We start from the raw sequence: 12,680 nt of genomic DNA on the forward strand, positions 1-12,680 counted from the left end.
ACCCCCTCGGCTCCTGGCCCACCCAGCCTCCAGTGTCCGTTGCCTCCCCCCTCTCGGCCTCCTCGGCCCACACCCAGCCTCCAGGTCGTCTGCTCTCGGCTCTCTTCCCACCTCCGGTGTCTGTTCCCCCTCGGCTCCTCATTTTGGCCTCAGTGTCCGTTGCCTCCCCCCTATCGGCTCCTCGATCCACACCCAGCCTCAGTGTCCGTTGCCCCCCCTCTCGAGCTCCTCGGCCCACACCCAGCCTCCAGTGTCTGTTGCCCCCCCCTCTCGGCTCCTACGGCCCACACCTAGCCTCCAGTGTCTGTTGCCCCCTCTAGGCTCATACGGCTCACACCCAGCCTCCAGTGTCCGTTGCCCCCCTCTCGGCTCATACGGCCCACACCCAGCCTCCAGTGTCCGTTGCCCCCCCTCTCGGCTCCTACGGCCCACACCCAGCCTCTAGTGTCCGTTGCCCCCCCTCTCGCTCTCGGCCTTACACCAGCCTCCAGTGTCCGTTTGCCTCCCCCTCTCGGCTCCCTCGGCCCACACCCAGCCTCCAGTGTCCGTTGCCCCCCTCCTCGGCTCCTACGGCCCACACCCAGCCTCCAGTGTCTGTTGCCCCCCTCGGCTCCTACGGCCCACACCCAGCCTCCAGTGTCCGTTGCCTCCCCCCTCTCGGCTCCTACGGCCCACACCCAGCCTCCAGTGTCCGTTGCCCCCTCTCGACTCCTACGGCCCACACGTCTCAGTGTCTGTTGCCCCCCTCTCGAGCTCCTCGGCACCCAGCCTCCAGTGTCCGTTGCCCCCTCCTCTGGCTCATCACACTGCAGCCTCCAGTGTCCGTTGGCCCCCTCTCGGCTCCTACGGCCCGCCCCAGCCTCCAGTGTCTCGCCCCCCCTCTCGGCTCCTCGGCACCCAGCCTCGAGTGTCTGTTGCCCCCCTCTCGGCTCCTACGGCTCACAACCAGCCTCCAGCGTCCGTTGCCCCCCTCTCGGCTCCTTCGGCCCACACCAGCCTCCAGTGTCCGTTGCCCCCCTCTCGGCTCCTACGGCCCACACCCAGCCTCCAGTGTCCGTTGCCCCCCTCTCGGCTCCTACGGCCCACACCCAGCCTCCAGTGTCCGTTGCTCCCCCCTCTCGGCTCCTACGGCCCACACCCAGCCTCCAGTGTCCGTTGCCCCCCTCTCGGCTCCTACGGCCCACACCCAGCCTCCAGTGTCCGTTGCCCGGCTCCTTCGGCCCGCACCCAGCCTCCAGTGTCCGTTGCCCCCTCTCGCTCATCGGCCCACACCCAGCCTCCAGTGTCCGTTGCCCCCCTTCTCGGCTCATCGGCCCACACCCAGCCTCCAGTGTCCGTTGCTCCCCCTCTCGGCTCCTACGGCCCACACCCAGCCTCCAGTGTCCGTTGCCCCCTCTCGGCTCCTACGGCCCACACCCAGCCTCCAGTGTCCGTTGCCCCCCCCTCTCGGCTCCTACGGCCCACACCCAGCCTCCAGTGTCCGTTGCCCCCCCTCTCGGCTCCTACGGCCCACACCCAGCCTCCAGTGTCCGTTGCCCCCCCTCTCGGCTCCTACGCCCACACCCAGCCTCCAGTGTCCGTTGCCCCCCCTCTCGGCTCCTACTGGCCACACCCAGCCTCCAGTGTCCGTTGCCCCCTCTCGGCTCCTCAACCCAGCCTCAGTGTCCGTTGCCTCTCGACTCTCAGCCTCCAGTGTCCGTTGCCCCCCTCTCGGCTCCTACGGCACACCCAGCCTCCAGTGTCCGTTGCCCCCCTCTCGGCTCCTACGGCCCACACCCAGCCTCCAGTGTCCGTTGCCCCCCTCTCGGCTCCTACGGCCCACACCCAGCCTCCAGTGTCCGTTGCCCCCCTCTCGGCTCCTACGGCCCACACCCAGCCTCCAGTGTCCGTTGCCCCCTCTCGGCTCCTCGGCCCAGCACTCCAGTGTCCGTTGCCCCCACTCTCGGCTCCTACGCTGCCCAGCCTCCAGTGTCCGTTGCCCCCCTCTCGGCTCCTACGGCCACCCAGCCTCCAGTGTCCGTTCCCCCGGCTCGGCCTACACCCAGCCTCAGTGTCCGTTGCCCCCCTCGGTCCTCGGCACACCCAGCCTCCAGTGTCCGTTGCCCCCTCTCGGCTCCTACGGCCCACCCAGCCTCCAGTGTCCGTTGCCCCTCCGGCTCCTCATTCAGCCTCCAGTGTCCGTTGCCCCCTCTCGGCTCCTACCCACCCCAGCCTCCAGTGTCCGTTGCCCCCCTCTCGGCTCCTCGGCCCACCCAGCCTCCAGTGTCCGTTGCCCCCTCTGGCTCCTCGGCCCACACCCAGCCTCCAGTGTCCGTTGCCCCCCTCTCTCGGCTCCTACGGCCCACACCCAGCCTCCAGTGTCCGTTGCTCCCACCTCTCGGCTCCCTACGGCCCACACCCAGCCTCCAGTGTCCGTTGCCCCCCCCTCTCGGCTCCTCACGGCCCACACCCAGCCTCCAGTGTCCGTTGCCCCCCCTCTCGGCTCCTACGGCCCACACCCAGCCTCCAGTGTCCGTTGCCCCCTCTCCTCGGCTCCTACGGCCCACACCCAGCCTCCAGTGTCCGTTGCCTCCCCCCTCTCGGCTCCTACGGCCCACACCCAGCCTCCAGTGTCCGTTGCCCCCTCTCGGCTCCCACGGCTCTCACCCAGCCTCCAGTGTCCGTTGCCCCCCCTCTCGGCTCCTACGGCCCACACCAGCCTCCAGTGTCCGTTGCCCCCCCTCTCGGCTCCTACGGCCCACACCCAGCCTCCAGTGTCCGTTGCCCCCCTCTCGGCTCCTCGGCCCATACCCAGCCTCCCGAGTGTCCGTTGCCCCCCCTCTCGGCTCCTACGGCCACGCCCAGCCTCCAGTGTCCGTTGCCCCCCCTCTCGGCTCCTACGGCCCTGACCCAGCCTCCAGTGTCCGTTGCCCCACTCTCGGCTCCTCGTTCACACCTAGCCTCCAGTGTCCGTTGCCCCCCTCTCGGCTCCTACGGCCCATCACCCCAGCCTCCAGGTGTCCGTTGCCCCCCTCTCGGCTCCCTACGGCCCACACCCAGCCTCCAGTGTCCGTTGCCCCCCTCTCTCGGCTCCTGGCCACACCCAGCCTCCAGTGTCCGTTGCCCCCCCTCTCGGCTCCTCGGCCCACACCCAGCCTCCAGCGTCCGTTGCCCCCCTCTCGGCTCCTATCGGCCCACACCCAGCCTCCAGTGTCCGTTGCCCCCTCTCCGGCTCCTCGGCCCACACCCGGCCTCCAGTGTCCGTTGCCCCCCTCCTCGGCTCCTTCGGCCCACACCCAGCCTCCAGTGTCCGTTGCCCCCCTCTCGGCTCCTACGGCTTCACCCAGCCTCCAGTGTCCGTTTGCCCCCTCTCGGCTCCTACGGCCCACACCCAGCCTCCAGTGTCCGTTGCCCCCTCTCGGCTCCTCGGCCACCCAGCCTCAGTGTCCGTTGCCCCCCACTCTCACATCTCTACCTGCTCTCAGTGTCCGTTTGCCCCCCTCTCGGCTCCTCGGTTCACCCAGCCTCCAGCGTCCGTTGCCCCCCTCTTCGGCTCTGCCCACACCCAGCCTCCAGTGTCCGTTGCCCCCCCTCTCGACTCCTACGGCCCACACCCAGCCTCCAGTGTCCGTTGCCCCCCCTCTCGGCTCCTACGGCCCACACCCAGCCTCCAGTGTCCGTTGCCCCCCCCTCTCGGCTCCTACGGCCCACACCCAGCCTCCAGTGTCCGTTGCCCCTCTCCTCGGCTCCTACGGCCCACACCCAGCCTCCAGTGTCCGTTGCCCCCCTCTCGGCTCCTACGGCCCACACCCAGCCTCCAGTGTCCGTTGCCCCCTCTCTCGGCTCCCACGGCCCACACCCAGCCTCCAGTGTCCGTTGCCCCCTCTCGGCTCTCAGCCCACCCAGCCTCCAGTGTCCGTTGCCCCCCTCTCGGCTCCTACGTCACACCCAGCCTCCAGTGTCCGTTGCCCCCCCTCTCGGCTCCTACGGCCCACACCCAGCCTCCAGTGTCCGTTGCCTCCCCCTCTCGGCTCATACGGCCTCACCCAGCCTCCAGTGTCCGTTGTGCCCCCCTCTCGGCTCCTACGGCCCACACCCAGCCTCCAGTGTCCGTTGCCTCCCCCTCTCGGCTCCTACGGCCCACACCCAGCCTCCAGTGTCCGTTGCCCCCCTCTCGGCTCCTACGGCCCACACCCAGCCTCCAGTGTCCGTTGCCCACCGGCTCCTACGGCCCCACCAGCCTCCAGTGTCCGTTGCCCCCTCTCGGCTCCTACGGCCTCTACCCAGCCTCCAGTGTCTGTTGCCCCCTCCCCCTCTCGGCTCATTCGGCCCACACCCAGCCTCCAGTGTCCGTTGCCCCCTCTCGGCTCCTACGGCCCACACGCCAGCCTCCAGCGTCGTTGCCCCCCTCTCGGCTCCTTCGGCCCACACCCAGCCTCCAGTGTCCGTTGCCCCCCTCTCGGCTCTACGGCCCACACCCAGCCTCCAGTGTCCGTTGCCCCCCTCTCGGCTCCTACGGCCCACACCCAGCCTCCAGTGTCCGTTGCCCCCCTCTCGGCTCCTACGGCCCACACCCAGCCTCCAGTGTCCGTTGCCCCTCTCTCGGCTCCTACGGCCCCACCCAGCCTCCAGTGTCCGTTGCCCCCGGCTCCTTCAGCCCACACCCAGCCTCCAGTGTCCGTTGCCCCCTCTCGGCTCATACGGCCCACACCCAGCCTCCAGTGTCCGTTGCCCCCCTCTCGCTCATCGGCCCACCCCAGCCTCCAGTGTCCGTTGCCCCCTCTCTCGGCTCCTACGGCCCACCCAGCCTCCAGTGTCCGTTGCCCCCTCTCTGGCTCCTACGGCCCACACCCAGCCTCCAGTGTCCGTTGTCCCCCTCTCGGCTCCTACGGCCCACACCCAGCCTCCAGTGTCTGTTGCCCCCTCTCTGGGCTCTACGGCCCACACCCAGCCTCCAGTGTCCGTTGCCTCCCCCCTCTCGGCTCCTCGGCCCACACCCAGCCTCCAGTGTCCGTTGCCCCCTCTCGGCTCCCTCGGCCCACACCCAGCCTCCAGTGTCCGTTGCCCCCCCTCTCGGCTCCTACGGCCACACCCAGCCTCCAGTGTCCGTTGCTCCCCTCTCGGCTCTACGGCCCACACCCAGCCTCCAGTGTCCGTTGCCCTCCCAGCTCCTTCGGCCCACACCCAGCCTCCAGTGTCCGTTGCCCCCCTCTCGCTCATCGGCCCACTGCCCAGCCTCCAGTGTCTGTTGCCCCCTCCCCCTCTCGGCTCATCGCATTACCCAGCCTCAGTGTCCGTTGCCCCCTCTCGGCTCCTACGGCCCACACCCAGCCTCCAGTGTCTGTTGCCCCCCTCTCGGCTCCTACGGCCCCACCCAGCCTCCAGTGTCCGTTGCCCCCTCTGGCTCCCTCGACCCACCTCAGCCTCCAGGTGTCCGTTGCCCCCCCTCTCGGCTCCCTCGGACCCACAACCAGCCTCCAGTGTCCGTTGCCCCCCTCCTGCGGCTTGCTACGGCCATCACCCAGCCTCCAGTGTCTGTTGCCCCCCTCTCGGCTCCTCGGCCACACCCAGCCTCCAGTGTCCGTTGCCCCCTCTCGGCTCTCTCAGCTCTACCCAGCCTCAGTGTCCGTTTGCCCCCCCTCTCGGCTCCTAGGCCCACCCCAGCCTCCAGTGTCTGTTGCCCCCTCCTCGGCTCTCGGCCCCACCCAGCCTCCAGTGTCCGTTGCCTCCCCCTTCGGCTCCTCGGCCCACACCCAGCCTCCAGTGTCCGTTTGCCCCCCCTCTCTGGCTCCTCGGCCCACAACCAGCCTCCAGTGTCGTTGCCCCCCTCTCGGCTCTCGGCCCACACCCAGCCTCCAGTGTCTGTTGCCCCTCCCCCCTCTCGGCTCCTCACATTGCCCAGCCTCCCAGTGTCTGTTGCCCCCACTCTCGGCTCCTCGGCCTCACCCAGCCTCCAGTGTCTGTTGCCCCCCTCTCGGCTCCTCTCCTACGGCCCACACCCAGCCTCCGGTGTCCGTTGCCCCCTCTCTCGCTCCTTCGGCCCACACCCAGCCTCCAGTGTCCGGTTGCCCCCTCTCGGCTCCTCAGCCCATACCCAGCCTCCAGTGTCTGTTGCCCCCCTCTCGGCTCCTCGGTCCACCCAGCCTCCAGTGTCCGTTGCCTCACCCCCCTTCGGCTCCTACGGCCTACCCAGCCTCCAGTGTCCGTTTGCCCCCCTCTCGGCTCTCACGGCCCACAACCCAGCCTCCAGTGTCCGTTGCCCCCCTCTCTCGCTCCTCACGGCCACCCAGCCTCCAGTGTCTGTTGCCCCTCCCCCCTCTCGGCTCCTCGGCACATCCCAGCCTCCAGTGTCTGTTGCCCCCTCTCGGCTCCTACGGCCCACCCAGCCTCCAGTGTCTGTTGCCCCCTCTCGGCTCCTCTCCTCGGCCCCACCCAGCCTCCAGTGTCCGTTGCCCCCCTCTCGTGGCTCCTTCGCCATTTACCCAGCCTCCAGTGTCCGTTGCCCCCCTCTCGGCTCCTACGGCCCACACCCAGCCTCCAGTGTCCGTTGCCCCTCCCCTCGGCTCCTCGGCCCACCCAGCCTCCAGTGTCCTCGTTGCCCCCTCTCGGCTCCTCGGCCCATCACCCAGCCTCCAGTGTCCGTTGCCCCCGGCTCCTTCGCCCACCCAGCCTCCAGTGTCCGTTGCCCCCTCTCGGCTCATGCATTCATCCCAGCCTCCAGTGTCTGTTGCCCCCCTCTCGGCTCATACGGCCCCACCCAGCCTCAAGTGTCCGTTGCCCCCTCTCTCGGCTCCTACGGCCACCCAGCCTCCAGTGTCTGTTGCCCCCCTCTCAGGCTCCTACGGCCCACCCCAGCCTCCAGTGTCCGTTGCCTCCCCCTCTCGGCTCCTACGGCCCACCCCAGCCTCCAGTGTCCGTTGCCCCCCTCTCGGCTCCTACGACCCACAACCAGCCTCCAGTGTCCGTTGGCCCCCCTCTCGGCTCCTCGGCTCTCACCCAGCCTCCAGTGTCTGTTGCCCCCTCTCGGCTCCTCGGCCCACACCCAGCCTCCAGTGTCCGTTGCCCCCCTCTCTCGGCTCCTTGGCCACACCCAGCCTCCAGTGTCCGTTGCCCCCCCTCTCGGCTCTCGGCCTACACCCAGCCTCCAGTGTCCGTTGCCCCCCTCCTCGGCTCCTTGGCCCACACCCAGCCTCCAGTGTCCGTTGCCCCTCCTCTCGGCTCCTCGGCTTACGCCCAGCCTCCAGTGTCCGTTGCCCCCCTCTCTCGGCTCCTACGGCCTACACCCAGCCTCCAGTGTCGTTGCCCCCCTCCTGGCTCCTCACGGCCCACCCAGCCTCCAGTGTCCGTTGCCCCCCCCCGGCTCCTTCGGCCCACACCCAGCCTCCAGTGTCCGTCCACGTCCCAACAGTGTTCCACTGAGTGATATGCCTCTGAGCCCAGGACGGGAAGAAACCTATTTCTGTTGTCAGGACTCTGAGGTGCCACAATGTTTTCAGGAACTTTACATACTTGTCAAGTCATCTGAGTGGGCAGTGTTGAGGTCCAGAACCACAGGAGTGGAGGAGAAATAGAGACATTCTGAAGTAGAACCTTTGATTCTGATACAGTAGTTCCCTTATTTCATTGAAATTGTAAACCTACATATTGCACAGTATAATCACACATTGATACTCACTACAGGTCAGAATGTCCTTCATCTTCTCCGACACTCTGAAGCGCAGGTTGCCCAGGTGTTTTGGCCACGTCGACCAGCCATCCCGAGACCCGGTCTTGTTCAGGTACAGCAACGCGTCAGTCTCTGGAGGAACATTCAGGAGTCAGGGCTGCTTTGGGGCTGGGTTCAGAACAACAGAGGAGAGAGGGAAATAAGGGGGGAGAGAGATAGAGACAGAGATGGTTGACTTACCTTGTATTTGCTGTGGCTTTACATTTCTGCAGGTCAAATGAGAGAATCAAAATCAATCAATACCTACCAGTCAATCAATCAAACCCACAGATCATGTGTACTTGGAGAGAGCAGTCTTGAGTTGAAGGAATGAGATGTCAACTCATCCCAGCTCCTGCTCTAGGGTTTGATCATGGGGTCATAGGTCACCTCCCCTGACCAAGGCCCTTCTCCCCCGATAGCTCAGTTTGGCAGGTCGGCCAGCTCTAGGATGAGTCTTGGTGGTTCCAAATTTCTTCCATTTAAGAATGATGGAGGTCACTGTGTTCTTGGGGGATCTTCAAAGCTGCAGACATGGTTCCCTTCTCCAGATCTGTGTCTCGACACAATCATGTCTCAGAGTTCTACGGACAATTCCTTCTACCTCATGGCTTAGTTCTTGCTCTGACATACACTGTCAACTGTGGGACCTTTTATAGACAGGTGTGTGCCTTTCCAAATCATGTCCATTCATTTTAATGTACCACAGGTGGACTCCAATGAAGTTGTAGAAACATCTCTAGGATGATCAATGAAAACAGGATGCTCCTGAGCTGAATATCGAGTCTCATAGCAAAGGGTCTGAATACTTATGTAAATAAGGTATTTCTGTTTTTTACATTCTTAATAAATTTGCTAAAATTTGTAAAAACATGTTTTCGCTGTCGTTATGAGGTATTGTGTGTAGATTGATGAGGAAAAGGTTTTATTTAATCCATTTTAGAATACTGCTGTAACATAACAGCATTTGGAAAAGGTCCAGTGGTCTGAATACTTTCCGAATGCACTGTAGGTGTTGTTTGACAGACCACCAAAAACACGACTGCTACCCCATTGAAGAATCTACTCAAGAGTACAAGTAGCCAAGATAAACATATATTTTCACGATTTCACTATAATCTAAATCAATGTTTTGGGACGCATTCAGTCTTTTTTTTCGACCTCATAATGAAATATAAAGCTGTGAAAACGACCCAACATGTTTCTGATTTCTGTTTGGCTTGGATGCATATTTTATCTGGTTGAAACACTATCAGCTTTTATGATGCTGACAAAGATAGCACCTCTACAGATGGTATCTAACTGCACATTCGGATTCTCTCAAGATGCTGAGATTAATAAATAATATCTCCACTCCTGTTTCCAAATTTTAAAAATTGCCGACATTTGGTGTATAATTTTACTGAAAAAAAATGTTAATTCAGCAGAAGTTAATGTTAAGGCAATGTGAGAGGGTTATAGACCTACAGTCAGTGTCCAGATTTCAATTCCCATTCAATCCATTTGAGAAGTTCCTTTGACGTGTTTTAGGCCTATTTGAAGTCCCGACTTGTGACTGTCGAACTTGTATTGTGCCTCACAATCACCACACATGACAAAGCCGGCACTGCTATCATCGTCTTTTACCATTTCACCAAATATTTCTCAAACATTAATTTCCTGTCCCTCCCTTCTCTTTATTTTCAACTCTCCATTTCGCAGCTTTTCTATTATTGAATTAAACTCCGACATTGTCCCTTTTCAGCTCCATGGATCAATGTGAACTTTGTCTGCCCGTTCCAAAAAGCACTTGGCGATAGGCATGTAGGCTGTTTGGCGCACATACCCAACTCGGCTTTAAAAGCTGCTACGCAATAATACCAGAGAGCCTAAAATAAATAAATAAACTACTTTTTTATTTAGCCTATAGATATAAATGACACAATAATTATATATTTATGGATTTTTGTTTCGTTTTCTCTTTATTCAACCCGCCCTTCATCAACATATTTTCAGGAGGAACTGACGACTGTCCTAACCATGGGGACTGCGGGCTACGAGTCAACCCGTGCATCACTAAAGGTGAGAGTTTAAAAATGCTCCCAAACACAATTTAACCAAGCGCTTTAGACCTGAGTGTCCATAGGGTCTGTGTAGCAGTCTGGATGTTTGACATTCCTAGTACAAGGTACAATAGCATAAATAAATTCACTGTCTGTACCAGAACATAGACATGTCTACTTGTCATTATACTGTCAGTTTCAGTGAGGCTAGTTAACGTTAAACAGTCTCTCTCTCCACTGGCATAAATATTAATATTTTCAGGATGAACTGGTGACTACCCTGAATAGGGTATGGAGGAACTGGTGACTACCCTGAATAGGGTATGGAGGAACTGATGACTACCCTGAATAGGCTATGGAGGAACTGGTGACTACCCTGAATAGGGTATGGAGGAACTGGTGACTACCCTGAATAGGCTATGGATGAACTGGTGACTACCCTGAATAGGGTATGGATGAACTGGTGACTACCCTGAATAGGCTATGGATGAACTGGTGACTACCCTGAATAGGGTATGGAGGAACTGGTGACTACCCTGAATAGGCTATGGAGGAACTGATGACTACCCTGAATAGGCTATGGAGGAACTGGTGACTATCCTGAATAGGCTATGGAGGAACTGATGACTACCCTGAATAGGCTATGGAGGAACTGGTGACTACCCTGAATAGGGTATGGAGGAACTGGTGACTACCCTGAATAGGCTATGGAGGAACTGGTGACTATCCTGAATAGGCTATGGAGGAACTGATGACTACCCTGAATAGGGTATGGAGGAACTGGTGACTACCCTGAATAGGGTATGGAGGAACTGGTGACTACCCTGAATAGGCTATGGAGGAACTGGTGACTACCCTGAATAGGCTATGGAGGAACTGGTGACTACCCTGAATAGGGTATGGAGGAACTGGTGACTACCCTGAATAGGCTATGGAGGAACTGGTGACTACCCTGAATAGGGTATGGAGGAACTGGTGACTACCCTGAATAGGGTATGGAGGAACTGGTGACTACCCTGAATAGGCTATGGAGGAACTGGTGACTACCCTGAATAGGCTATGGAGGAACTGGTGACTACCCTGAATAGGCTATGGAGGAACTGGTGACTACCCTGAATAGGGTATGGAGGAACTGGTGACTACCCTGAATAGGCTATGGAGGAACTGGTGACTACCCTGAATAGGCTATGGAGGAACTGGTGACTACCCTGAATAGGGTATGGAGGAACTGGTGACTACCCTGAATAGGGTATGGAGGAACTGGTGACTACCCTGAATAGGCTATGGAGGAACTGATGACTATCCTGAATAGGCTATGGAGGAACTGGTGACTACCCTGAATAGGCTATGGAGGAACTGGTGACTACCCTGAATAGGCTATGGAGGAACTGGTGACTACCCTGAATAGGCTATGGAGGAACTGGTGACTACCCTGAATAGGCTATGGAGGAACTGGTGACTACCCTGAATAGGCTATGGAGGAACTGATGACTACCCTGAATAGGGTATGGAGGAACTGATGACTACCCTGAATAGGCTATGGAGGAACTGGTGACTACCCTGAATAGGCTATGGAGGAACTGGTGACTACCCTGAATAGGCTATGGAGGAACTGGTGACTACCCTGAATAGGCTATGGAGGAACTGGTGACTACCCTGAATAGGGTATGGAGGAACTGGTGACTACCCTGAATAGGCTATGGAGGAACTGATGACTACCCTGAATAGGCTATGGAGGAACTGGTGACTACCCTGAATAGGCTATGGATGAACTGGTGACTACCCTGAATAGGGTATGGAGGAAGCTGGGCACCTGTCTTAATGCACAACAAGACTTATAAGAAACTGCAGGGCGTATTAAGGTACCCTTTCTGACCCCAAGCCCTGGTCAGTATTCCTCATGGTAGTGGTGTTTGTTTTTTACATAGAAAACACTTATTTAACTAGGCAAGTCAGTTAAGAACAAATTCTTATTTACAACGACTGCCTAGTAGGTTAACTTCCTTGTTTAGGTGCAGAACGACAGCTAGGGGATTCGATCTAGCAACCTTTTGGTTACTGACCAACGCTCTAAACACTAGGCTACCTGCCGCCCCTCTAACCACTAGGCTACCTGACGCCCCTCTAAACACTAGGCTACCTGCCGCCCCTCTAACCACTAGGCTACCTACACGCCCCTCTAACCACTAGGCTACCTGCCGCCCCTCTAACCACTAGGCTACCTGCCGCCCTCTAACCACTAGGCTACCTGCCGCCCCTCTAACCACTAGGCTACCTGCCGCCCCTCTAACCACTAGGCTACCTACCGCCCCTCTAACCACTGGGCTACCTACCGCCCTCTCTAACCACTAGGCTACCTGCCGCCCCTCTAACCACTAGGCTACCTACCGCCCCTCTAACCACTAGGCTACCTGCCGCCCCTCTAACCACTAGGCTACCTGCCGCCCTCTAACCACTGGGCTACCTGCCGCCCCTCTAACCACTAGGCTACCTGCCGCCCCTCTAACCACTAGGCTACCTGCCGCCCCTCTAACCACTAGGCTACCTACCGCCCCTCTAACCACTAGACTACCTGCCGGCCCTCTAACCACTAGACTACCTGCCGCTCCTCCTAACCACTAGGCTACCTGCCGCCTCTAACCACTAGGCTACCTGCAGCCCCTCTAGCCACTAGGCTACCTGCCGCTCCTCTAACCACTGGGCTACCTGCCGCCCCTCTAACCACTAGGCTACCTACCGCCCTCTAACCACTAGGCTACCTGCCGCCCCTCTAACCACTAGGCTACCTGCCGCCCCTCTAACCACTAGGCTACCTACCGCCCCTCTAACCACTAGGCTACCTGCCGCCCCTCTAACCACTAGGCTACCTGCCGCTCCTCTAACCACTAGGCTACCTACCGCGCCCCTCTAACCACTAGGCTACCTGCCGCTCCTCTAACCACTAGGCTACCTGC

At 60.0% G+C, this 12,680-nt stretch overlaps 1 protein-coding gene across 1 annotated transcript; it reads left to right on the forward strand.

Annotated features, from left to right (window-relative positions):
- Positions 1–320: 320 nt before the first annotated feature.
- LOC135566392 (proline-rich protein 36-like) lies at positions 321–7,550 on the forward strand (the record flags this gene model as incomplete). Its single annotated transcript, XM_065014121.1, has 10 exons — positions 321–592; positions 682–1,050; positions 1,143–1,379; positions 1,568–1,740; positions 1,829–2,459; positions 2,553–3,654; positions 3,753–4,087; positions 4,130–4,422; positions 4,558–4,747; positions 4,835–7,550. Coding segments are annotated over 10 exons (6,318 nt in total), but the record flags the coding sequence as incomplete, so codon positions are not given.
- Between the last annotated feature and the right edge of the window lie 5,130 nt (positions 7,551–12,680).

The sequence above is a fragment of the Oncorhynchus nerka genome, unplaced genomic scaffold (assembly GCF_034236695.1).
Source record: "Oncorhynchus nerka isolate Pitt River unplaced genomic scaffold, Oner_Uvic_2.0 unplaced_scaffold_5216, whole genome shotgun sequence".
NCBI classification, from domain to species: Eukaryota; Metazoa; Chordata; class Actinopteri; order Salmoniformes; family Salmonidae; genus Oncorhynchus; species Oncorhynchus nerka.